The 25,932-nt window shown below is 35.2% G+C and overlaps 1 protein-coding gene across 10 annotated transcripts in view; it reads right to left on the reverse strand.

Annotated features, from left to right (window-relative positions):
- The window catches only part of CCSER2 (coiled-coil serine rich protein 2), a 226,441-nt gene that overhangs the window by 77,094 nt on the left and 123,415 nt on the right, over positions 1–25,932 (reverse strand). For all 10 annotated transcript variants that reach the window (XM_077124712.1, XM_077124711.1, XM_077124710.1 and 7 more), the window contains one exon: positions 25,222–25,417. In XM_077124712.1, the coding sequence (XP_076980827.1) occupies positions 25,222–25,417 (196 nt within the window). The remainder of the gene's footprint in view (positions 1–25,221; positions 25,418–25,932) is intronic.

Raw genomic sequence — 25,932 nt, forward strand, 5'->3', positions numbered from 1 at the left:
AGACAATGGGTAATTGAAGCTGAAGGGATACAGACTGTGCAACAGGACTAGATACAAAAACTCAAAAATGGACAGCACAATAATACCTAATTGTAAAGTAATCATGTTAAAACACTGAATGAAGCGGCATCTGAGCTATAGGTTTTTGTTTTGTTTTGTTTTGTTTTGATTTTACTATTATTACTTTTATTTTTTTCTCTATATTAACATTCTATATCTTTTTCGGTTATGTTGCTAGTTCTTCTAAACCAATGCAAATGTACTAAGAAATGATGATCATGCATCTATGTGATGATGTTAAGAATTAATGATTGCATGTGTAGAATGGTATGATCTCTAAATGTTGGGTTAATTTCTTTTTTTCCGTTAATTAAAAAAAAAAAAAAAAGAGAAGGGATAATTGGAGATGAAGGGATACAGACTGTACAACGGGACTGGATATAAAAACTCAGAAATGGACAGCACAATACTACCCAATTGTAATGCAATTATGTTAAAACACTGAATGAAGCTGCATGTGAGGTATAGGTTTTTTGTTTTTGTTTTTTTTGTTTTTTTTTCTTTCTATTATTGTTTTAATTCTTATTCTGTTGTCTTTTTATTTCTTTTTCTAAATCGATGCAAATGTACTAAGAAATGATGAATATGCAACTATGTGATGTTATTAAGAATTACTGATTGTACATGTAGATTGGAATGATTTCTAATTGTTTTGTTAATTCTTTTTTTAATTAATAAAAAAAAAAAAAAAAACTAACTTCTCAGCAGAAACAAGAGGCCAGAGGCAGTATTATAACATTTTTGAAAGTACTCAAAAAAAACCCCCAGAAAACTAAGAAACCCATATATACAAATACACACACACACACACACACACACACACATATAAAACCTGATATTTAGAGATAAGAACAAAGCCAATCAGGTTGGGGTTTACCCAACCTATAATTCAGAACACAGGAGTAAGGAAGACAGTGTCTATATTTTAGAACCATACATAGTCTTTGAGACCAAAGGAAGAAAGGTTTATTTGGTCTGGAACTGAAATTTTCTGTAGCGCATAATCCAACTCAACCTATCTGTATAGCTCATTTGAACAACTGAAACACAGGGAGCCTAGAATAAGAAAGAGGTCCTTTAATTCTGTATAGATTATTGTAATACCTGAATACATCCTAGAGTATATTAAGCAGATAATCAAAATACATTGGCATAGTCCTTTGGGGGATGGAAGAAAAAATACGGAACTATTAAAGTTTACCATCAGGGAATCCCATGACACTGTGTTAAACTTTAGGGATACCCAAATAAATAGGCCACACTCTCGATAATGAGGCTTACTCTTGTGGAGCTTATGTAGATAACAGAAAACTTAGACTACCTATAGACATGCCTAAGAGTTACTTCTGGAGGATCTCTTCTGTTGCTCAAATGTGGCCTCACTCACTCTAAGCCCAACTCTGCAAGTGAAATCACTGCCCTCTCCAGTACGTGGGACATGATATCCAAGTGTGAAAGTCTCCCTGGAGACGTGGGAGATGACTCCCAGGGATGAGAGTCCTGGCACCATGGGATCAACAATTCCACCCTGACCAAAAGAAGGAAAAGAAGTGTAACTAAAAAAGTATCAGTGGCAGAGAGAGTTCAAATAGAGTCAAGAGGCTACTCTGGAGGTTGCTCTTATGTGAGCTTCAGTTAGACCTTACTACCTATCATAACCTGCCAAATCCCAACCAGGACCATTCCAGCCAATCCTAAAGAACACCTAGGACAATATATAAGATTCCACAAGGGTTCCATGCATTAGAGTAACTTTCCAGAAAACTACAACCTCCAGATGGGTCCCTGGTCCAGATAAGTTCTGAATCCTAGAGGGCCTAGCCCTCTAGGATAGTTCCATCTCCCTATCCCATATTAGTGACAGCCCCTTCCAAGATGAAAAAGTTAAAAATGGCCATAGCCCAAAACACCCCTAAAGAGAGGGATGGAAAGCTCCAAGATGATGGTGGAGTTATACAGTGAAAATAGGATTTAATAAATGAATATGAATGCTGAATCATTAAATTGAAATCTCTTTTAGTCTCCAGTATCTTAGAGCAGCTAGAAGTAAAAACCTAAATTTGTGGAATTGTAACCCATGTCAAACTCTGAAATACATTCTACAACTAATTGTTGTGCTGTGTGTATTGAAATTTATTGCTTTTTTTATATATGTTATTTTTCACGGAAAAAAAGAAGAAAAAAAAGTCGATTGTGATGATAAAAAATATTTAAGCCTTCTAGCCTTCTATATTCTGGAGCAGCTAGACACAAAAATCTTGAGAGCATCACAGGGTAGCCCATGACAAACTCTGAGATCTGTCCTGTAAATACTTGTTGAAGAGTGTTTTGAAAACTATCGCTTTTTTATTTCTTTGCTTTGTATATATGTTATACTACACAATAAAAAAGTTTTTGTAAAAAAAGCAATTGTATAAAATAACATGTATATAAGGAATCGTTGAAATTTTTACACACGAAACTCTAAGGTACTTATACTTACATTTGTTAATAACAGCAAAGAGGAGGTAGGTGTGGGCAAGGCTGCACTGAACTAAAGAAGTGACCATAGATGGTAAAGTAATAATTATGACAATATATTGTTGGGTCTGTAACAGATATAATATGTACAATCACAATATTACAAAAAAAGGTGGGGAAGGAGTAGAGTGATGTAATGTTTCTATATATCACTAGAATTTAGCTTGTATAAAATCTGAAGCTGATTCTTCATATAGTAAACCCTAAGGCAATAAATAAGTAAAAAATTTAAAAAATCTATTGAAAAAGAAATTAAAGCGCTATATTAGTAAATATTCATTTTCTAATGCAAAAGAAAGCAATATAAGAAGAACAGAAAAACAAAAACTACATGAAATAACTATATATAACAAAAATGAGATATAAATTCAACTGTATCAGTAATATTAAACATGAACAGATGAAACAATCCAATCAAAAAGCAGATATTGTCAAAAGATAAATATACTGAAATTTAAAGGATGTATCAAGCAAACAGCAACCACAATAAAGCTACAGTAGCTATATTAATATCAGACAAACATATTTTAAAATAAAAACGTTACTAGAGATAAAGAAGGATTTTATAACAATAAAAGGGTCAATCCATGAGGAAGATACACAATTATAAAAATATACAACTAATAACAAAGCTCCAAATTATAAAAATATACAACTAATAACAAAGCTCCAAATTGCTTGAAGAAGAAAGTGACAGAAATGAAGATATAAAAGGGCAATCAACAATAATTTACAGAGTTTCAATATTCCACTTTCAGGAATGGACAGAATATCTAGAGAGAAGATGGATAAGGAAAGGAATCATTGAATGACACTATAAACCAATTAAGTATACAGGCATCTGTAGAATTCTCCACCCAACAAGAACATAACATACATCCATTTTCAAGTACTTATAAACTTTTCTAGGACAGAGCATATACATAGGTCACAAAAACCAACCTGATTATATGAAAGGACAGAAATAATAGGAAGTACGTTCTCCAATCATAATGGAATGAAATTAGCAATCAATAACAAGGAAAATTTGGATAACACACAAATAGGTGGAAATTAAACAACATATTCCTAAATAACCAATAGGTCAAACAAGAAACCAACTATGACTACTGAGCTGCATTTTTTCCCTTCAGTTTTGTCAGTTTTTGCTTAATGTATTTTGGGACTCAAGCAAGAAGAAGAAGGATCCTTTTGCTATTGAACATTACTGGACAGCTGGCAAAACCTGAAGAGATTCTGAGGATTAGGTGGTAGCTATGTATCAATGTTGATTTCCTGATTTTGATGACTATCTAATGGTTATGGAGAGAATATACTTATTTGCTCTAAATATACACATAAGTATCTGGGCATGATGGGCTTCAGCTAGCTACTTACCCTCAATTAGTTCCGAAAAGAAAGTACATGAAAAAGTACACGAAGCACTTCTTAAGGTTGAGAACATTTCAAAATATTTTTTAATATTAAAAAATAAAATAAAATTTCATTAACCTGATAAAGGGTATCCACAAAAAAGATATAGAGATATAGCAGACATCAAACTCTTAAAGGTCAAACACTGAAAGCATTCTTTTTAAAAGTTTAGGAGCAAGAGAGGAACAATTCAATACTGAACTGGACCTCCTAGTCAGTTTATAATGCAAGGAAAATAAAACAATAGAAAGGAAAAATATGATTTCCATTATTGTACATGATATCTAACATATATCTTAAAACCCCCCAAAAATACATGGATAAATTTTTAGAATTAAGAATTACAGCAAAGTTGCTGGATATAAACTCTATAAACAAAAGTCAACTGCACTTTAATATACCAGCAAGAATCCATTAGAAAATGGTAGCCTTTACAATAGCAACAAAAACTTTAAAAAAAAACTAACAGAATTGTAATAGACCCTTAATAGAAAAATTATAAAATGCATTGAAAAAATTTAAAGATCTCTATATCAATGGACCTATATACTATATTTTCACACAGAAAGTCTAAATATTGTTAACAGTCAATTCTCTCCAAAATTGATATATCAATTCAATGATATTTTCATCAAAGTCCCAAAGCCTTGTTTCTATGACTCAACAAACTGATTCTAACATTTTATCGAAGAGCAAAGTACTAAGAGTGGTTAAGACGTTTTTGAAGAAGATGTACTAACAACGATGATGTACTATCAAGTCTTACTATAAAAGCTGTAGTTAAATTGTGTAAATTGGTTCTGGGATAGAAGATAGACCATTAAATGGAAGAAAAAAGCCAAGACGAATAAAGTCTCACATAAATGAACACTTGATTTTTGACAAGGCAGACACTGCATATGAGTGGAAAAAGAACAAACTTAGCATTTTTAGTGCTGAATCCAGATTGCCATAATAGAAAAAAAAATGAAAGTGGATTTCTACTTCACACCTCACATAAACCAAAATCAATTTCACTGTTGGCTGCTTAAGAGAGCTGTTAATTACTGGATTTGGAAAGACTTGGTTTCTCATAGAATAGAATAAAGTGAAAGCCTAAACATAACACCACCTGCTTAGCTCCCTAAATTAACAGAGCCCTCTTGAGATAATCCCTGGGCAACAGTAAAGGGAGAAAAAGCAAATCAGAGGCTTGGGTGAGCTTTGACTCCCTTAGAGCAAAGGAGGGGCAGTCCCCATTATCAAATACCACATTCAGCCTGGAGCCTCTGCAACATGCCATGTTCCTGCCCAGCACTGACACCTTATCATTTTGATAAGGGTCATGTTTTACTACCAACTTATTACTTGAAGTGACAGCATAGTCTGTCTGTTTGCTGTTGCAAGACTGTGATATAGTCTCCTAGTGGTTTGGTTTAAAAAATAAACAAGTTTAATTCCCATCCCCCCCCAAAAAAAATTGGTTCTAAGGTTTCAAATTTAATTGTCATGGTCAAAATTCTTAATGGAATAGGGGAATATCTTTATGAATCTAGGGCAAGAAAGAATTTCTTAAACAACATACTAAATGTATAATCACAAAGAAAAACTCTGATAAATTCAACTACATTAGAATTAAGAACTTTTGTTCATCAAAGGGATACCGCAGAGTGAAAACACAGACCACACATGGAAGATATTGGCAACACATACAAAAGAAAGTACTTATAATCAGAATGTATCAAACATTTCAACACACACATATACACACACACACACAAAGGGACAAAAGATGTGTCCAAGCAACAAATGTTCCATAAACATAGAGAAGCTTAACTTCATTAGTGGTTAGGGATAATGCAAATTAAAACCACAATTAAATATCACCACATTCCTACGTAATGACAAAAACTAAGTCGGATGATATCCATTGTGTGACAAACATGTGGAACAGTGAAAACAACGTGTACAGTTTAAGGGAAATGAAAACAGATTGAACAACTTTGGAAAACAGACTGGTAAGACTAGAGTAAAATATTTCCATACCCCATGACTAAGAAATTCCATTCCTAGTTAGATACTCCAAAGGTACTTTTGCATATGTCTACTGTGCTGGTTTGAAATGATGTATGTACCCTAGAAAAGCCATGTTTTAATTCTAATCCTATTTTGTAAAGGGAGCCATTTCTTCTAATCCCTATTCAGTACTGTATGTTTGAAACTGTAATTAAGTCATCTCCTGGAGATGTTATTTAATCAAGAGTGGTTGTTAAGCTGGATTAGCTGGAGGTGTGTCTCCATCCATCTGGGTGGGTTAGTTTATGAAGTCCTATAAAAGAGGAAACATTTTGGACAATGAGAGATTCAGAGAGAGCAGAGCAGAACGACATAGCCACGAGAAGCAGAGTCTATCACCCAGGGACCTTTGGAGATGAAGAAGGAAAATGCCTCCTGGGGAGCTTCATGAAACAGGAAGCCAGGAGAAGAAGTTAGCAGATGACGCTGTGTTCGCCATCTGCCTTTCCAGATGAGAGAGAAACTCTGACTGTGTTTGCCATGTGCCCTTACACTTAAGAGAGAAACCATGAACTTCATCGGCCTTCTTGAACTAAGGTATCTTTCCCTGGATGCCTTAGATTGGACATGTCTATAGACTTGTTTTAACTGGAACATTTTCTCAGCCTTAGAACTGTAAACCAGCAACTTATTAAATTCCCCTTTTTAAAAGTCATTCCGTTTCTGGTATATTGCATTCCGGCAGCTAGCAAACTAGAATATCTACCAAGAAAATGATAAAAGCAATATTATTCCCAATAGTAACAAAACTGGAAAAGAATAAAATAGACAAAGAAATGATAGCTTTTCATACAATAGAACTTCAATACAGAAATGAAAATTAGTAAAATAGAGCTTCATTATGAAGTGAACGTCACAGAAAATGTTGAAATGAAAGAAGCAAGTCACAGTATAATATAATTTCATCTATGTAAAGTTCAAAACCACACAAAACTAATATACATAGGAATACAAACATAGATGGTACAATTATTAAAAAAAAAAGAAATTCTAGATTCTGGGACAAAAAGGCACTGCAATAAGAAGAAACAAAATGGTAACTTCTTAATGTCCCATCTCTTAACTTGGCAGTGAGTACAAAGCTGTTTCCCTTCGTTATTCACTTAATTGTACCCTTATGTTGTATATACTCTTTTTATGTGTATGTGAACTCCCCCCTACCCCAGAAACATGAGTTGCCTGTCTTTTCACTGATTCTCTGCCACGCAGAGACCATTCAACAGCTCCTTAAATCACCCAGCATGCAACTTCTTTAAATATTCCACCCACCCACCACTACCACCACACACCCACTTTCACATACATTCACACCCGTACGGAGGACAGGAGAACTATGTGAGGGAAAAAAATACCGGTTTTATTCACAAATTCGGGGAGGAAAGGGAGTAATAGAGTCAAAACATTTATATATTTTACTTGGTAGTTCTTAAAACACTCTTATACACTTCTTTATTTTCATCCCACAAACAACCATTCTATGAATTAGACAGGCTATTACTCATAGAGATTGAATATTTAGCAATCCCAAAGAAAATGTCATGCTCTTATTATCCCACTTCCATTTCCCACTCCAAAGTCAAAACAGATACTAAATACAAGACTATGACAAAAGCAGAAAACTTTAAGAAAAAAAATGAAAGGGAAGAAAGGGGATCAGTACAAACCTCTTGGGAACACTATTTTGCAATAGTTCCTAAAGCAAAATATCAACATACCCTATGGACCCAACACAGTACATACCCAACAGAAATGCATACATATGTTCACCAAAAGATGTGTACTAAAATATTGTAGTAGCATTATGCATAATAATGAAAAACTGGAAACTATCCAAATATCCATCACCAGTACAACAGAGAAACAAAGTATGGTTATTCACACAATACACACCACAGCAATGAGAATAAATGCAAAAAAAAAAAAAAAAATGACTCATACGTATCATGCTGAGCAAAAGAAGCCAAATACAAAGTGTTCAGTTATGTGATCATATTTATGTAAGGCTCAAAAATAGGCAAACTCATCTACACTTTTAAGGATCAAGATAGTGGTCACTGCTAGAAAAATGAGGTAGCAACTAGAAGGGGTTTCTGGGTTTGGGTGATATTCTGATTCTAGCTGAGAGTTGGCTCATGGGTATTTTCAGTTTGTGAAAACTCACTGAAATACATTTACGAACTGTACCCTATCTGTATGTGTATTATACTTCAGTAAAAAGTTTTGATGTGGGGTACTAGGGACTAAAGTAAGGAGACAAGACACAACTAAAAAATTTTTTTTCTATATGTTCTCATGTTCCTCAGATCAGTATCAAAATTCTTATTCAAAATTTTCTAAATTAGATTCTCACAAGCAGTGGGGACAACCAAAGCTATAGGCTGAGCCCCCAATCTTGGGGTTTGTTCATATGAAACTTAACACCACAAAGGATAGGTTAAGTCTACTTAAAATTAGGCCTAAGAGTCACCCCCAAGAGAACCTCTTTTGTTGCTGAGATGTGGCCTCTCTCTCCAGCCAACACAACAAGCAAGCTCACTGCCCTTCCCGTCTACATGGGACATGACTCCTAGGGGTGTGGACCTTCCTGGCAACGTGGGACAGAAATCCTAGAATAAGCTGAGACGCCGCATCAAGGGATTGAGAAAACCTTCTTGACCAAAAGGGGGAAGTGTGAAATGAGATAAAATAAAGTGTCAATGGCTGAGAGATTCCAAACAGAGTCTAGAGGTTATCCTGGAGGTTATTCTTACGCATTAAATAGATATCACCTTGTTAGTCAAGATGTAATGGAGAGGCTGGAGGGAACTGCCTGAAAATGTAGAGCTGTGTTCCAGTAGTCATATTTCTTGAGGATGATTGTATAATGATATAGCTTTCCCAATGTAACTGAGTGATTGTGAAAATCTTGTGTCTGATGCTCCTTTTATCTACCTTATCAACAGATGAGTAAAACATATGGAATAAAAATAAATACTAGGGGGAACAAATGTTAAAATAAATTTAGATTGAAATGCTGGTGATCAATGAAAGGGAAATGTAAGGGGTATGGTATGTATGAATTTTTTTTCTGTTGTCTTCTTATTTCTTTTTCGGAATTAATGCAAATGTTCTAAGAAATGATCATGATTATGAATATGCAACTATGTGATGATATTGTGAGTTACTGATTACATATGTAGAACGGAATGATCATAAGAATGTTTAAAAAATACACAGATGCACTAAACTAAAATAATTTTTAAAAACCCTAGATTTAAAATGCAACTCTGCATTAGAATGCAAATGGATGACCTTGAGAAACTTAATTAAATCTCAGAGCCCCGGTTTTCTGACCACTAAAATGGGATGATTACTGTTTGTCCTTCCTATCCCAAGGGGCTGTCATGAGGATTAAAATAAACTACAAAAAGTGCTGTTTAAATTACAAATTAATTTTTACCTAAGTATAACAAAAATTTTTAAATAATAAATCAAAAGCAAAATACAGTAGTTTACATTTTTTAAAACTGCATGTGTGTGAAAGGCAAACTTGATTCAAGTGAGCTCTTAAATAAAGAGGACTATTAAATAGTAAAACAAAGATTCCAGTGCTCTGGATTTTGATAAGAGGTACAGGTGACAACAGGGAGGCTTTTAGAGCCTGCCCTCACATTCACCTCTCTCTATTGTTCCCCAGGTCTCCCTAGAAGACCAGCATGCAGCAACTGGCCTCGGAGTCAAACAGACTGGGTTAAAAAATCCTGCTTTAATCACTAGTTAGCATTCTGAACTTTGATTTTTTCAACTATTAGATGATGCTAGTACCACCTATTTTGCAAGGACTATAGATAATGTACAGAAAGAAAGCCCAGCACTCAGTACGTGATCACTATATAAAAGTTTTATATACACAACTCTAAAACATATGTATGAAAAAGAACACTAAATCTCAACTATTTTCAAAGCAGTTAAACTTAACTTTACACTAAAATTTGTATGACTACAACAGCCTCCTAAATATTACGATCAAATTATTTCCTCCTCTATTCATTTTCTAGAAATTCCCTCTAGGATTATATTTTAAATGCCAATTTGATTACGTCACTCATCTGACTTACTGCTCCCTACAGAATAATGGCCAAACTTCTCTTGTGGCAAACAAGGCCCTTTACAACTTCCTTTGTATCTATCACTCCCATCCTCTTCCCAAGTACCCTACATTCCAGGATAAATATCATTTGGTTATGGAGTATATCCTTTTAACAAAGCTGTTGGATTCATTCTGCTAGAATTTTGTTGAGGAATTTTGCACATATATTCATAAGGGATATTGGGCTTTATGTAGTTTCTTTTCTTGTGGTATATTTGTCTGTCTTTGGTATCAGGGTAATACTGACCTCACAGAATGAGTTAGGAAGTGTTCTTTCCTCTTCGAGTTTTTTAAGAGTTTGAGAAGGACTAATGTTAATTCTGCTTTAAATTTTGTTAGAACTCATGGATGAGCTACCTGATCCAGGACCTTCCTGTGTTGGGAGATTTTTGATTGCTCATTCAATCTGTTATAGGTCTGTTCAGATTTTCTATTTCTTTTTGAGCCAGTTTTAGTATTTCTAGGAATTTGTTTCATCTACATTATCGAATTGGTTGATGTACAATTTTTCATGGTTTTATCTTGTCATCTTTTTTATTTCTGTAAAGTTGGTAGTAATTTCTCCACTTTCATTTCTGATTTTAGTTACTTATGTCTTCTCTCTTTTTTAATTAGTCATTCTTGCTAAGGTTTGAATTTTTGGTTTCATTTAGTTATTTTTTTCTAGTCCATTTTTTCTCTAGTCTGTTATTTCTGCTGTAATCTTTATTTCCTCCATTTTGCTACACTTGAGCTTAGTTTACTCTCCTTTTTATGACTCCTTAAGGTGTAAAGTTATGTTACTGATTTGAGATCTTGTCAATGAGGGTATTTACAGCTATAAATTTCCCTCTGAACACTGCTTTTGCTGTATCCATAAATTTCAGTATATAGTGTTCTGTTTCCATTTTGCAAAGTTTTGTCCAATTTTCCTTGTGAAATCTTCTTGACCTACTGGTTATCTAAGAGTGTGTTTAATTTCCAAATATTTGTGAATTTTCTAGTTATCCTTCTGTTTTTTATTTCTAGCTTCATTCTGTTTTGGCTGGGGAAGGTACTCTGTATGATTCTAATCTTTTAAAATGTATTGGGACTTCTTTTGTGACCTAACATACAGCCTTCCTGGAAAATGTTCTATGTGTACTTGAGAAAGTTGTTGCTGTTGTTGGGTAGGGTGTTCTGTATCTGTTTGTTAAGTCTAGATGGTATATATTGTGGTTTAAGTCTCGACCTCCTAAATCATCTTCTGACTAGATGTTCTATCCACTATTGCAAAGAGGGTACTAAAGTTCTCCAATTATTATTGTAGAACTGTCCATTTTTGTCAGTATTTGTTTCATATATTTGGGGGCCCTGCCGTTTGGTGCACCTGTACTTATAACTCTTACATTTTCTTGATGAACTGATCCTGTGTCAACTTGGCTAGGCTATGGTAAAACAACTATCTGGATGTGGATGTCGCTGTGAAAGTATTTTGTAGATGTGTTTAATATCTGTAATCAGTTGTCTTTACTGAAAAATACCCTGCGTAATGTGGGTGGACCACAATTGATCAACAAAAGACTCTCAGGGCAAAACTTGGACTTCCCAGGGAAGAAGAAATTCTACCTCAAGGCTGTAACATGAAATCCTGTCTTAGTTTCCAGCCTACTGGCCTTCCCTGCAGATTTCAGAATTGCCAGTCCACAATGAAATATGCCAATTCCTTAAAATACAGTTTTACTATAAACGTGTGTATGTGTGTGTGTGTATACATGTATGTATATATGTGTATATGGATCTAACGGGTTATATTTGATTATATATATAAATCTCTTTATGTGTATGTGTATATATAAATGGAATTTACATATATCCAATTGGTTCTGTATCCCTGGAGAACACTGACTGATAAAGCCCTTTTATCAATGTATAATGTCTCTCCTTTGTCTCTTGTTACAATATTTTTTTACTTAAAATCTATTTTGTCTGATATTACGATAGCTACTCTGGCTCTCTTTTGGTTACTGTCTGCATAGAATACATTTTTCCATCCTTTCACTTTCAAACTATTTGTGTTATTAGTTCTAAAGTGAATCTCTTGTGGATAGCATATAATTGGCTTATGATTTTTACCCATCCTTCTCTTCTCTTTTGATGAGTGAGTTTAATCCAGTTACCTTTAAATTGATTTCTGATAAGGAAGGACTTTTGCCATTTTGCTATTTATTTCTTATGTGCTACATCTTTTTTGGCCCTTGTTTTCTCCAATACTGTCTTCTGCGTTTTATTTTTTTCTAGTATACCCTATGGATTCCCTCCTCATTTCCTTTTCTGTGTATTGTCTTAGTTATTTTCTTCAGAATTAGTCTGGGTATTATACGTAACACCCTAAACTTTTAATGGTCATTTGAATTGATACCAACCTAGGTTCAATAGCAAGCAAAAACTATTTCTATACAATTTTACCTCCCCCTTTTACTATGTTATTGTCATAAATACATCATTATATATTGTGTGCTCATTAATACAGATTTATACTTGTTTCATGCATTTGTCTTTTAAATCCTGTATGAAACAAAAAGAAGTTACAAATAAAAATTACAATAATATTGGCTTTTATATTTACCTATATAGCTATGTTTACTAGAGTCCTTTATTTATTTGTATGGCTTCATGTTACTGCCTAGTGTTCTTTCATTTCAAACGGAAGGACTCTAACATCCCTTGTAAGGCAAGTCTACTAGTGACAAATTACCTCAGCTTTTGTTTATCTAGGACTGTCTTAATTTCTCCTCTATTTTTGGAGGATAGTTTCGCCAGATATAGAATTCTTTACTGATAATTTGTTTCTTTCAGTACTTTAAAACACCCCACTACTCTCTTCTGGCTTTCATGACTCTAATGAGATGTCTACCACTACGCTTATTAAAGATTCCTTGTACATGTTGAGTTGTCTCATTTTTACCATTTTCTCTCATTGTCTTTGGCTTTTGACTATTTGAGAATAATGTATTGTGGTGCAGATCTCTGCATTTACTGTACTTGGAACTCACTGAGGTTCTTGGCTATATAGAGCCATATCTTTCATCAAATTAGGGAAGTTTTCAGCCCCTTTGTCTTCAAATATTCTTTCTGTCCCTTTTCTCTCTCTTCTTCTGGATTCCCATAATATATATGCTGGTGTACTTGATGGTATCCCAATCCCTGCAGCTGTCTTCACTTTTGTTCAGTCTTTTTACATTTCTATTCTTGAGACCAGAAAATTTCAATTGTCCTTTATTCAAGTTCATGGATCTTTTCCTCTGCCTGCTTAAATCTGCTGCTGAAAACCTCAAGTGAGCTTTTCATTTCAGCTACAATACTGATCAGCTCCAGGTTTACTATTTGGTTCCTTTTTATTATATGTATTTCTTAAAGTCATAGTCTCTGTTCATACATCTGTCTTCACAGTTTCCTTCGGTTCTTTGTCCATGGTTTTCTTTAGTTCTTTGAGCATATTTATTTAAACTCTATTAAGTCCAGTATTTAAGCTTCCTCCAGGACAATTTCTGACAATTTTTCTTTTTTTGCCTGTCCTTTATAGTTGATCTGTCCAACCCATGCAAAATTTCACACTGCAACTACCTGTAACTTAAATTTCTCTTACTGTAACCATATTACCTCCCCACACCAACTTTTTAAGACATTGACAAGCTAAAGAGATCTGGCTAGTTCTCCCACATAATATCCCACCTTTTGAATCTGTCTCGTTCCTTCCTCTTGGAGTTATTCATTTAGCTTATTCTTTTATCACCTGTTTTTTCCTGTAAACAGGAAGTTATAAGTAATGATTTGAGGAACTGAAATTAAATGTCTTAGGCTAGAATATATTATAGATAATGCAGTGTATTTCATGTTGTATCACATCAGAAGTACACATTATCTGGCTAACCAACAGTATGATCTTTCCAATGAACAATTATGTTATTCCCTTACAACTACAAAGTAATTTATATGGTGTCACTTTGGCACAAGAAGAATAATCTACATCCCCACCACCCCATTCACTTAACAGTTGTAACAACAATAATTCTGACATGAAGCAAGAATTTTATTGGAGTCTGTAAAATGATGGATTTTTAAGATTCTATCATATCTTCTACACTTATTTCCTGGCACTCTTCAGCAAAATTGTATTACCCTTTTTCAAGGGTCTCTTTAGTTACTGAAATATGGGTTCCATTGGAAAGGCAGAAGAAACGCTTAATTCCTTCCTTTTAAAGTAAGAAGTTGTTTTGGGTCACTTCAAAGGATAACAAGTGAGCACTTATTTTTCCGGTTTTCTCTTTCCTGAGTATCTTACATACTCTTAGATTTCACTGAGTCAATGTGAGAAATGTACTCTGTACTTTCAAGAACCTTTACTTTTGCTTATGCTGACTCCACTGATCTCCTCAAAATTGTTCACTTAGTAAAGGTAACTTTTAAGAATCAAAATCAGTATCATTTCTCTATAATAACATCCACTGAATTTTTTCATCTCCATTACGAGAATAATTTTTACTCTCTCATATGCTATTTGATTGCATATCTGCTTTACCCACTAGTTTATTTTTACAGATAAGGAGAGCATTTTACAACAATATTACTCAAAGTTACCTGCACAGATCATTCTGGTCCAAAAACCATTTGATGTCTTCAGCACAATAAAGAGCTTGCACCAGAATATAGTCAACTAGTCATTAAACTACATTCTGATTAGTTAGTTCAGTTTGCTTTCTTGTTAGCAAGAATTTGTCAACTAAGGATGAAATGTATTGATTTACACATTCTGGCACAAGCTACTTTATCTCTCAGTGGACCAATAACAAATAGTTTGTATACCAGATATTTTGAACAGCATTGACTAATCATCATCATTTACTCCTACCACCTAAAACACAAAATGCATTTAAATAACTGTTTATAGAAAGAATGGCTTTCTATGAAATAGGCAATTCCTCTAAACTAATAATTTACACTAAGGTGAAGTTTAGAAAATGCAAAGGTGGTCTCTTATTTATTCATATCAAGTAGGGCCTCCTGATCAGGTCCTGGAGATTAAGAAAACAAAGATAGCAATGAAAGGTCATTAGACCATGGGCTAGGCCAGGAACAGAGTCAGATAAGGTACTTTCAAAGTTGTACCCACTGGTGAATATTGCTTGAGTAAAATCAAGTTAAAATACACTAGCACATACAAATACTGGCCCATAAAGGGTAAAAGAATTTTTTTTTTTTAATTTCAGATGTTTCTTATTCAAAGGTTCGCAAAAGAAATAAAACAGAAAAGGTAACAATCTGATCAAATGTACAGTTCAAAAATGTCTTTTGGCGTTTAACAAGACCTAGGAAACAAAACTACAGAGTTTATCTTGAACCAGACAAATAAGTTACCACTGGCAAGTTTGTGGTACTAGTAAAACAAAAATAAAAAATTAACTCTCTTGATCATATAGATATCTCTATGAAAATCAGGTAAAAGAAATTTTATATATTTATATGTAAAATAAAGTTCTCAGAAGTTTCAAAAGCTTCTGTTGTTTCCAATGAGAATAAGGCATTCTTTTCACAGAGCTAGTATTTAGACAAATCTTGGAGGATTTTATTGAAATAAGGACAACTACTCCCTATAACACTAATCTTTTATGAGAAACCTCAAGCAAAAATACTGGTTGCTGGTGTTTAAGTTCTTATGTTTGCAAATGAGTACAAGACTCCACTTCCCTAGTGGCAAATCCAGCAGACAGTGACAAAAAGCAAGGACATTAAAATTTGAACCACTGAAGTTTCATAAGGAAGCACTTGGACAACTAAAGTAATTTAATTTCAAAAATATTTTCCTCCACGATTTTTGAAAAGGAGAGGAATTTTTATCTGAAATGGAAATGTGACCACATATTTTTATCTCCCTTAAGCCTACACTAAAATGATAGTGAAGAAAAAGGTATAAACCACAATGATAAAGAGAATTGAAGAAGGGGCTGTGGCAGACAGAAACTTTAACAGGACCAGTGTAAGACACAGCCTGAAGTGCAATATAGATGGAAAATACAAACTAAAAGAGAACAAATGCACCCTCTAAAACCCAAGAGGATCCAAATGCCAGATACAGAAGAAGGTCAGGGTAAGACTCCTTCAGTCTAGAAATGTGGGAATTAATAGAAAGATAGACTCCCAGCCTTCTACCTCTATTACTAGCACACAATCAGAGAGTTCTTCTTTGAAGAAACTATAAAAATCTGAGAAGAAAAAACCTCCACTGGTGAATGTTAAGAATCCATCAATACCCATCTATCTCTCCATCCACCCACCCATCCATCCATCCATTCATCACCATAAAATGAGGCCATCTGCTTGACAAGCTCAGCCCATGAAAGAGTCCTGAATTTTCTTTTTAGTTTCTCACTCTTAAATATTGATAAATAAAAAAAGAATCATTAGATATTCAAATAGAGACTAGAAAATAAAGCCAAAATAAACATAATGAACAAAATGATCCTTCAGAGAAAGAGGTAATGCAGAGAATCTGAGAATTGTTAATAAGCAAAACAGAATAAACAAAACACTCTAATTGATATAGTTACTGACACACAAAAAAATTGAATGGTATGAATAATGAATAGATATACAATAGAGAGTTCTTAGAAACTGAAAATATGCTTTCCAACATAAATAATTCAAAAGAAACTGACGGATGAAATAGAAGGTGAGGAAATCTCTCAAAAAATAGAATCAAGTTCAAAGAAATTTGAAAGAAAAAATAAGACATTGAGGAGATCAATTCAGAAGTTTTACCTTCGGGATTTTCTTTTACCAGAAGGGTAACAGAGAAAATAGAGGAAAGAAAATGACCATGATGAAAAAGCCAAGGACCAAGGATTGCCAATAGCCAGAAACAATGCCACAGACCTGAGGGAGAAAGCATCACCTTGCTGATCTCCCAGTTTTGGACTTCTCCTAAACTCACAATCATGAGCCAATAAATTCCTATTGTTTAAGCCAACCTACTGTATGTATTTGTTTTAGTAGTCAGGAAAATTAAAGCACCCTCAAATCTCTAAGGGAAAACTCACTTGCATTCCAGTTTTCCATAACAGCCAAGTGATTAATATCAATCAAACGTGAGAGGCAAATAAAAAGATTTTCATTAATTCAGGACCTTAAAAAATTCATCATTCATTCCCCTGTTTTTACAAAGTAAACTAAGGATATACTACAGGAAAAGGATGGTGTAAACTAAGAAAAAAGAAGATACAGCATACAGAAAACTGTGGCTCCAAACCGAGAACATGGAAGTCCAGCATAACAGCTCTCAAGAACTCTCAGACCATCACTTTTTCAGAGAAGAATAGGCTGAATGACACAGGGAGCGGGGCAGAGATTTATGAAGCTTCTTGGTACCCATGCAAATTCTTTTAAACTATGAATATGTATCATATTGTATTTTAATTTAAAAATATTAAAAGAAAAAATTTAGGCCACGGTCTGAGGAATGTCAACTATTCAACATGGAGGCGGAGGTCGATAAGCTGGAATTGATGAACAGCTACTAGGGGAGTAGAAACGATACAGAATAGCTCCCAGAGCCACGACAGAGATCAAAAAGAAAGCGAAAGCGTACCCCATCCTGGAACGGCTGACTGTCTGGGAGAACCAGCTCCAGTGAGATCGCTGAGGGGCGCGGGCTTTCTCAGGCGGGGCGGCAAGCAGCCGGAGTCCCTCCCTTCCTCCTTCCCGGGCCAGCTGGCAGAATTGGGCAGGCGGTCCCCTCAAGCCGCGGCAGCTGGCGCCCCCACAACGTGAGGCCCCCCGGATCAACTGAGAGAGTTGGGTCGGAAATCCCCAGATTGCAGAGAACGGTGACCAGGGGGTCCCTTCCAAACATGAGACTCCCTGGTCCGGCTGGGAATGGTGCACTCTCCCGGGCTGCGGTGGCTGGTGCCCTCCCGCCACGCTTGGCGCCCCGGGCCGACTAGGAAATTCGGATGGGCGCTCTCCTGGGCTGCGGCGGCCGGCGACCCTCCCTGCGTTCAGACCCCTGGGCCAGCTGGCACTCTTCCAAGCTACTTCGGCAGGCGAACCTCCCCCACGGCGAGAGTTTTCCAAAGTTAAAGGACCCACAGCACCTTTTACTGGTGGGACCCGCAGACAAACGTGTGCCACAAGCATCACCTACTGGGCAGGATAAGAAAAACAGAACCCAGAGATTTCACAGAAAAATCTTACAACCTTCTTGGATCCGACACCCTGGGAAAGTTGACTAAATGCCAAGACGCCAGCAGTAGAAGGTAACTGTCCACACTCAGAAGATTGAGAATATGGCCCAGTCAAAGGAACAAATCAATAGTTCAAATGAGATACATGAGTTGAGACAACTAATGCTGAATATACGAACAGAAATGGAAAACCTCTTCAAAAACAAAATCGATAAATTGAGGGAGCACATGAAGAAGACATGGGCTGAACAAAAAGAAGAACTAGAAAAACTGAAAAAACAAATCACAGAGCTTATGGAAGTGAAGGATAAAGTGGAAAAGATGGAAAAAACAATTGATACCTACAATGATAGATTTAAAGAGACAGAAGATAGAATTAGTGATTTGGAGGATGGAACATCTGAATACCAAAAAGAAACAGAAACTATCGGGAAAAGAATGGAAAAATTTGAACAGGGTATCAGGGTACTCAAGGACAATATGAACCGCACAAATATACGTGTTGTGGGTGTCCCAGAAGGAGAAGAGAAGGGAAAAGGAGGAGAAAAACTAATGGAAGAAATTATCACTGAAAATTTCCCAACTCTTATGAAAGACCTAAAATTACAGATCGAAGAAGTGCAGCGCACCCCAAAGAGATTAGACCCAAATAGGCGTTCTCCAAGACACTTACTAGTTAGAATGTCAGAGGTCAATGAGAAAGAGAGGATCTTGAAAGCAGCAAGAGAAAAACAATCCATCACATACAAGGGAAACCCAATAAGACTATGTGTAGATTTCTCAGCAGAAACCATGGAAGCTAGAAGACAGTGGGATGATATATTTAAATTACTAAAAGAGGAAAACTGCCAACCAAGACTCCTATATCCAGCAAAATCGTCCTTCAAAAATGAGGAAGAAATTAAAACATTTATAGACAAAAAGTCACTGAGAGAATTTGTGACCAAGAGACCAGCTCTGCAAGAAATACTAAAGGGAGCACTAGAGTCAGATACGAAAAGACAGAAGAGAGAGGTATGGAGAAGAGTGTAGAAAGACGGAAAGTCAGATATGATATATATAATACAAAAGGCAAAATGGTAGAGGAAAATATTATCCAAACAGTAATAACACTAAATGTTAATGGACTGAATTTCCCAATCAAAAGCCACAGACTGGCAGAATGGATTAAAAAACAGGATCCTTCTATATGCTGTCTACAAGAAACACATCTTAGACCCAAAGATAAACATAGGTTGAAAGTGAAAGGTTGGGAAAAGATATTTCATGCAAATAACAACCAGAAAAGAGGAGTGGCTATACTAATATCCAACAAATTAGACTTCAAATGTAAAACAGTTAAAAGAGACAAAGAAGGACACTATCTACTAATAAAAGGAACAATTAAACAAGAAGACATAACAATCATAAATATTTATGCACCGAACCAGAATGCCCCAAAATATGTGAGGAATACATTGTAAACACTGAAAAGGGAAATAGACACATGTACCATAATAGTTGGAGACTTCAATTCACCACTCTCATCAATGGACAGAACATCTAGACAGAGGATCAATAAAGAAATAGAGAATCTGAATATTACTATAAATGAGCTAGACTTAACAGACATTTATAGGACATTACATCCCACAACAGCAGGATACACCTTTTTCTCAAGTGCTCATGGATCATTCTCAAAGATAGACCATATGCTGGGTCACAAAGCAAGTCTTAACAAATTTTAAAAGATTGAAATAATGCACAACACTTTCTCGGATCATAAAGGAATGAAGTTGGAAATCAATAATAGGCAGAGTGCCAGAAAATTCACAAATACATGGAGGCTCAACAACACACTCTTAAACAACAAGTGGGTCAAAGAAGAAAGTGCAAGAGAAATTAATAAATACCTCGAGGCAAATGACACAACATATAAAAACCTATGGAACGCAGCAAAGGCAGTGTTAAGAGGGAAATTTATTGCCCTAAATGCCTATATCAGAAAAGAAGAAAAGGCAAAAATGCAGGAATTAACTGTCCACTTGGAAGAACTGGAGAAAGAACAGCAAACTAACTCCAAAGCAAGCAAAAGGAAAGAAAAAACAAAGATTAGAGCAGAAATAAATGAAATTGAAAACAATAGAAAAAATCAATAAGACCAGAAGTTGGTTCTATGAGAAAATCAATAAGATTGATGGGCCCTTAGCAAGATTGACAAAAAGAAGAAGAGAGAGGATGCAAATAAATAAGATCAGAAATGGAAGAGGAGACATAACTACTGACCTCACAGAAATAAAGGAGGTAATAGCAGGATACTATGAACAACCTTACGCTAATAAATACAGCAATTTAGATGAAATGGACGGGTTCCTGGAAAGACATGAACAACCAACTTTGACTCAAGAAGACATAGATGACCTCAACAAACCAATCACAAGTAAAGAAATTGAATCAGTCATTCAAAAGCTTCCTAAAAAGAAAAGTCCAGGACCAGACGGCTTCACATGTGAATTCGATCAAACATTCCAGAAAGAATTAGTACCAACTCTCCTCAAACTCTTCAAAAAAATCGAAGTGGAGGGAAAACTACCTAATTCATTCTATGAAGCCAACATCACCCTCATACCAAAACCAGGCAAAGATATTACAAAAAAAGAAAACTACAGACCAATCTCTCTAATGAATACAGATGCAAAAATCCTCAATAAAATTCTAGCAAATCGTATCCAACAACACATTAAAAGAATTATACATCATGACCAAGTAGGATTCATCCCAGGTATGCAAGGATGGTTCAACATAAGAAAATCAATTAATGTAATACACCATATCAACAAATCAAAGCAGAAAAATCACATGATCATCTCAATTGATGCAGAGAAGGCATTCGACAAGATTCAACATCCTTTCCTGTTGAAAACACTTCAAAAGATAGGAATACAAGGGAACTTCCTTAAAATGATAGAGGGAATATATGAAAAACCCACAGCTAATATCATCCTCAATGGGGAAAAATTGAAAACTTTCCCCCTAAGATCAGGAACAAGACAAGGATGTCCACTATCACCACTATTATTCAACATTGTGTTGGAGGTTCTAGCCAGAGCAATTAGATAAGAAAAAGAAATACAAGGCATCAAAATTGGAAAGGAAGAAGTAAAACTATCACTGTTTGCAGACGATATGATACTATATGTTGAAAACCTGGAAAAATCCACAACAAAACTACTAGAGCTAATAAATGAGTACAGCAATGTAGCAGGTTACAAGATCAACATTCAAAAATCTGTAGTATTTCTATACACTAGCAATGAACAAGCGGAGGGGGAAATCAAGAAACGAATCCCATTTACAATCACAACTAAAAGAATAAAATACCTAGGAATAAATTTAACTAAAGAGACAAAAAACCTATATAAAGAAAACTATAAAAAACTGCTAAAAGAAATCACAGAAGACCTAAATAGATGGAAGGGCATACCGTGTTCATAGATTGGAAGACTAAATATAGTTAAGATGTCAATCCTACCTAAATTGATTTACAGATTCAATGCAATACCAATCAAAATCCCAACAACTTATTTTTCAGAAATAGAAAAACCAATAAGCAAATTTATCTGGAAGGGCAGGGTGCCCCGAATTGCTAAAAACATCTTGAGGAAAAAAAAACGAAGCTGGAGGTCTTGCACTGCCTGACTTTAAGGCATATTATGAAGCCACAGTGGTCAAAACAGCATGGTATTGGCATAAAGATAGATATATCGACCAATGGAATTGAATAGAGTGCTCAGATATAGACTCTCTCATCTATGGACATTTGGTCTTTGATAAGGCAGTCAAGCCAACACACCTGGGACAGAACAGTCTCTTCAATAAATGGTGCCTAGAAAACTGGATATCCATATGCAAAAGAATGAAAGAAGACCCATATCTCACACCCTACACAAAAGTTAACTCAAAATGGATCAAAGATCTAAACATTAGGTCTAAGACCATAAAACAGTTAGAGGAAAATGTAGGGAGATATCTTATGAATCTTACAATTTGAGGCAGATTTATGGACCTAAAGCAAGAGCACTGAAGAAGGAAATAAATAAATGGGAACCTCTCAAAATTAAACACTTTTGTGCATCAAAGAACTTCATCAAGAAAGTAGAAAGACAGCCTACACAATGGGAAACAATATTTGGAAACGACATATCAGATAAAGGTCTAGTATCCAGAATATATAAAGAGATTGTTCAACTCAACAACAAAAAGACAGCCAACCCAATTACAAAATGGGAAAAAGACTTGAATAGACACCTCTCAGAGGAGGAAATACAAATGGCCAAAAGGCACATGAAGAGATGCTCAATGTCCCTGGCCATTAGAGAAATGCAAATCAAAACCACAATGAGATATCATCTCACACCCACCAGAATGGCCATTATCAACAAAACAGAAAATGACAAGTGCTGGAGAGGATGCGGTGAAAGAGGCACACTTATCCACTGTTGGTGGGAATGTCAAATGGTGCAACCACTGTGGAAGGCAGTTTGGCGGTTCCTCAAAAAGCTGAATATAGAATTGCCATATGACCCAGCAATACCATTGCTGGGAATCTACTCAAAGGAATTAAGGGCAAAAACTCAAATGGACATTTGCACACCAATGTTTATAGCAGCGTTATTTACAATTGCAAAGAGATGGAAACAGCCAAAATGTCCATCAACAGACGAGTGGCTAAACAAACTGTGGTATATACATACGATGGAATATTATGCAGCTTTAAGACAGGATAAAATTATGAAGCATGTAATAACATGGATGGACCTAGAGAACCTTATGCTGAGTGAGTCTAGCCAAAAACTAAAGGACAAATACTGTATGGTCTCACTGATGTGAACCGACATTCGAGCATAAACTTGGAATATGTCATTGGTAATAGAGTCCAGCAGGAGTTAGAAACAGGGTAAGAAAATGGGTAATTGGAGCTGAAGGGATACAGACTATGCAACAGGACTAGATACAAAAACTCAAAAATGGACAGCACAATAATACCTAATTGTAAAGTAATCATGTTAAAACACTGAATGAAGCTGCATCTGAGCTATAGGTTTTTTTTATTATTATTATTACTTTTATTTCTTTTCTCTATATTAACATTCTATATCTTTTTCTGTTGTGTTGCTAGTTCTTCTAAACCGATGCAAATGTACTAAGAAATGATGATCATGCATCTATGTGATGATGTTAAGAATTACTGATTGCATATGTAGAATGGTATGATTTCTAAAAAATAAAAATAAAAAAAACATTTCCTGTTTGTTACCAGATCCTAGAAAAAGAAGAAAAAAAAAAAAAAGAAAAAATTTAAAGGAGCAGTAATTTAAAATCTCAGACTGATAGCTTTTAATTTTTAATCAGTATTTTTGGAAACTTTAAAGATCCCTAAAAAGGTTATGAAATTTTCTTCTCATAATTCTGTTTTCTCTGCATAACAAAAAGCAAAGTCAGAAGGTGCACGGATAGTTCAGTGGTAGAATGCTCGCCTTCCATGTGGGAGACGCTAGTTCGATTCCCGGGACCATGCACCCAAAAAAAAAAAAAAATTAGAAGTCAGTATGGTCAGTGTGCACTGACTAAAATTCCCAAGGTCATGTTGACAAAATCAGCCATTAAGAGATTCAGTATTACATAAAGTATTTCAAAATACATTTTTCTATTTTATAATACTAATTATTGGCTACCAGTTCACCCATTCCCTCCTCAATTATGCTCTACCTCTAATTATTAGCAGTGTCCTGATCTTAATAGCTGATAATTAAAATGCTCCACGATTCAGGAGAGTATACCCAGACAAAAAGAAGGCACAAGGTATGATGACTTGCTCAGAGTAGATATTTTACCCATTTTATTATCTAACCCCCTAAGCCTCTTTACTTTTTCTTCACTCCTAGTAAGAAAATCCTCTCTTTCAGACCAGCCAGCAAAGAAACTAGGAATTCTACAATTTGGACCCTTCTCTTAAGAAGTAGCACATACGAGCCTGAAGAAGGTAACAGGAAAGAAAATATAGGCAACAAAAGAGGTCAGACTCTTCTTTCCCAATCACAGTTATAAGCTAAATGTGGCTGGTCTACAAAATACAAATATAGACTCAAAACCAAACAAAAGGTACTTAAGATTTTAAATTAGTATTTTATTCCTTAGTTTTCCGCTTTGCATCTGATGTTATCTGTAAGTGCTAAATTAAGTGTCTATACAAAGAAAGTATTATGGAAATCAGAACCCAAGTTTTATCACTTGCTCACCATGTCACATCACTACTGAGTTTAGATTTTCTCATATAAAAATATGAGAGGACTCAGGTATACTAAACTTGAAGGTTCAATAAAAAATTAAATAATGTGACTAGTAAATGTAAATCTTCCCATATACTTTATGACTATCATATATAAGTAAAAACTGCTAAGGTTTCTTATTACTTACTTAGCTGAAATTACAGTAGCAGCCACTGATTACTAAATGCCTACACTCTGTTTCAGTATTAAACTGTACAATTTACAACTACTATTTCTATTTCTCTCAACAATTTTACAACGTAGGTTCTATTAAAACGAGGAACAAAAACAGAGACACTGGGTTATCAAATATCACCCAGCTCATGAATGCTGAGGACTATACTGAGTGAGACTGATGCAAAAGCTCATGTTTTTTCTGCCATAAAAGTTTTTACTATGTACTATTTACAAGTACTATTTCTACAAAAAATCTAAATAGACATTTAAAAACCAGGTAATTTTATTAAAGGAAAAAAAAGTAAATCCATTTTGAAATCCAAGATATCAGAGCTGGAAATATTCATTATCTATTCATCACCTGATGCAACAGACGCTTCAGTCTGAGTAATTGGGTTTTTACAGCAGTGCAATCCTGGACCATGTGCCGGAGGGTCATCTCATCCAGTATCACTGTATTTTCTGGGACATCCACAAACATCTTCTGAGCCTGGAAAAATGGGGTCCCTCCATAGCTCTCAAAATGACCCAAAGGAGATTCTCTATAGGGAGAGCCTCTGGAAGGGTAGGGAAAATAGGTGGGGAGGGGGGAGGTGAGGGGGTGGAAGGGGAAGAGATAAACAATAAAATTTCAGAAAGAAATTATCACAGTGATTACTACTTATCATTTAACCTTATGTCAAAGTCTTTGACTTGTACTCACCTCAGTCACTGAACATGTTTTCACTGAAAGGCCTAACTGGCCCTAAGTTGTCATTAATAAAATTATCTTATACACCCTCACCCTTTATTTGTGGGCCTTTTGCACTTTGGTTGAAAAAAATCTTTCTTAGGAATTAGAATAGAAAATATTTTCCAGAAAATATTCTGGAAAGGCTTTATCAGGCAAAAACTATGCTTATTCTTTCTTTTCCCCACTGACTGCCTGTTCTTAGCTTTAAGCTTTGCCTGGCCCCATAATGTTTTAGCCACATAACTGTACTATCCACTTCCAATTCCCAGCTTGAACACATCCCTAGACTCCCCCATTTCTTGCACACTCTGAAAAGCAGTTAAGAAAATGTACTGTTAT

This window comes from Tamandua tetradactyla, chromosome 13, assembly GCF_023851605.1.
Source record: "Tamandua tetradactyla isolate mTamTet1 chromosome 13, mTamTet1.pri, whole genome shotgun sequence".
Taxonomy (NCBI): Eukaryota; Metazoa; Chordata; class Mammalia; order Pilosa; family Myrmecophagidae; genus Tamandua; species Tamandua tetradactyla.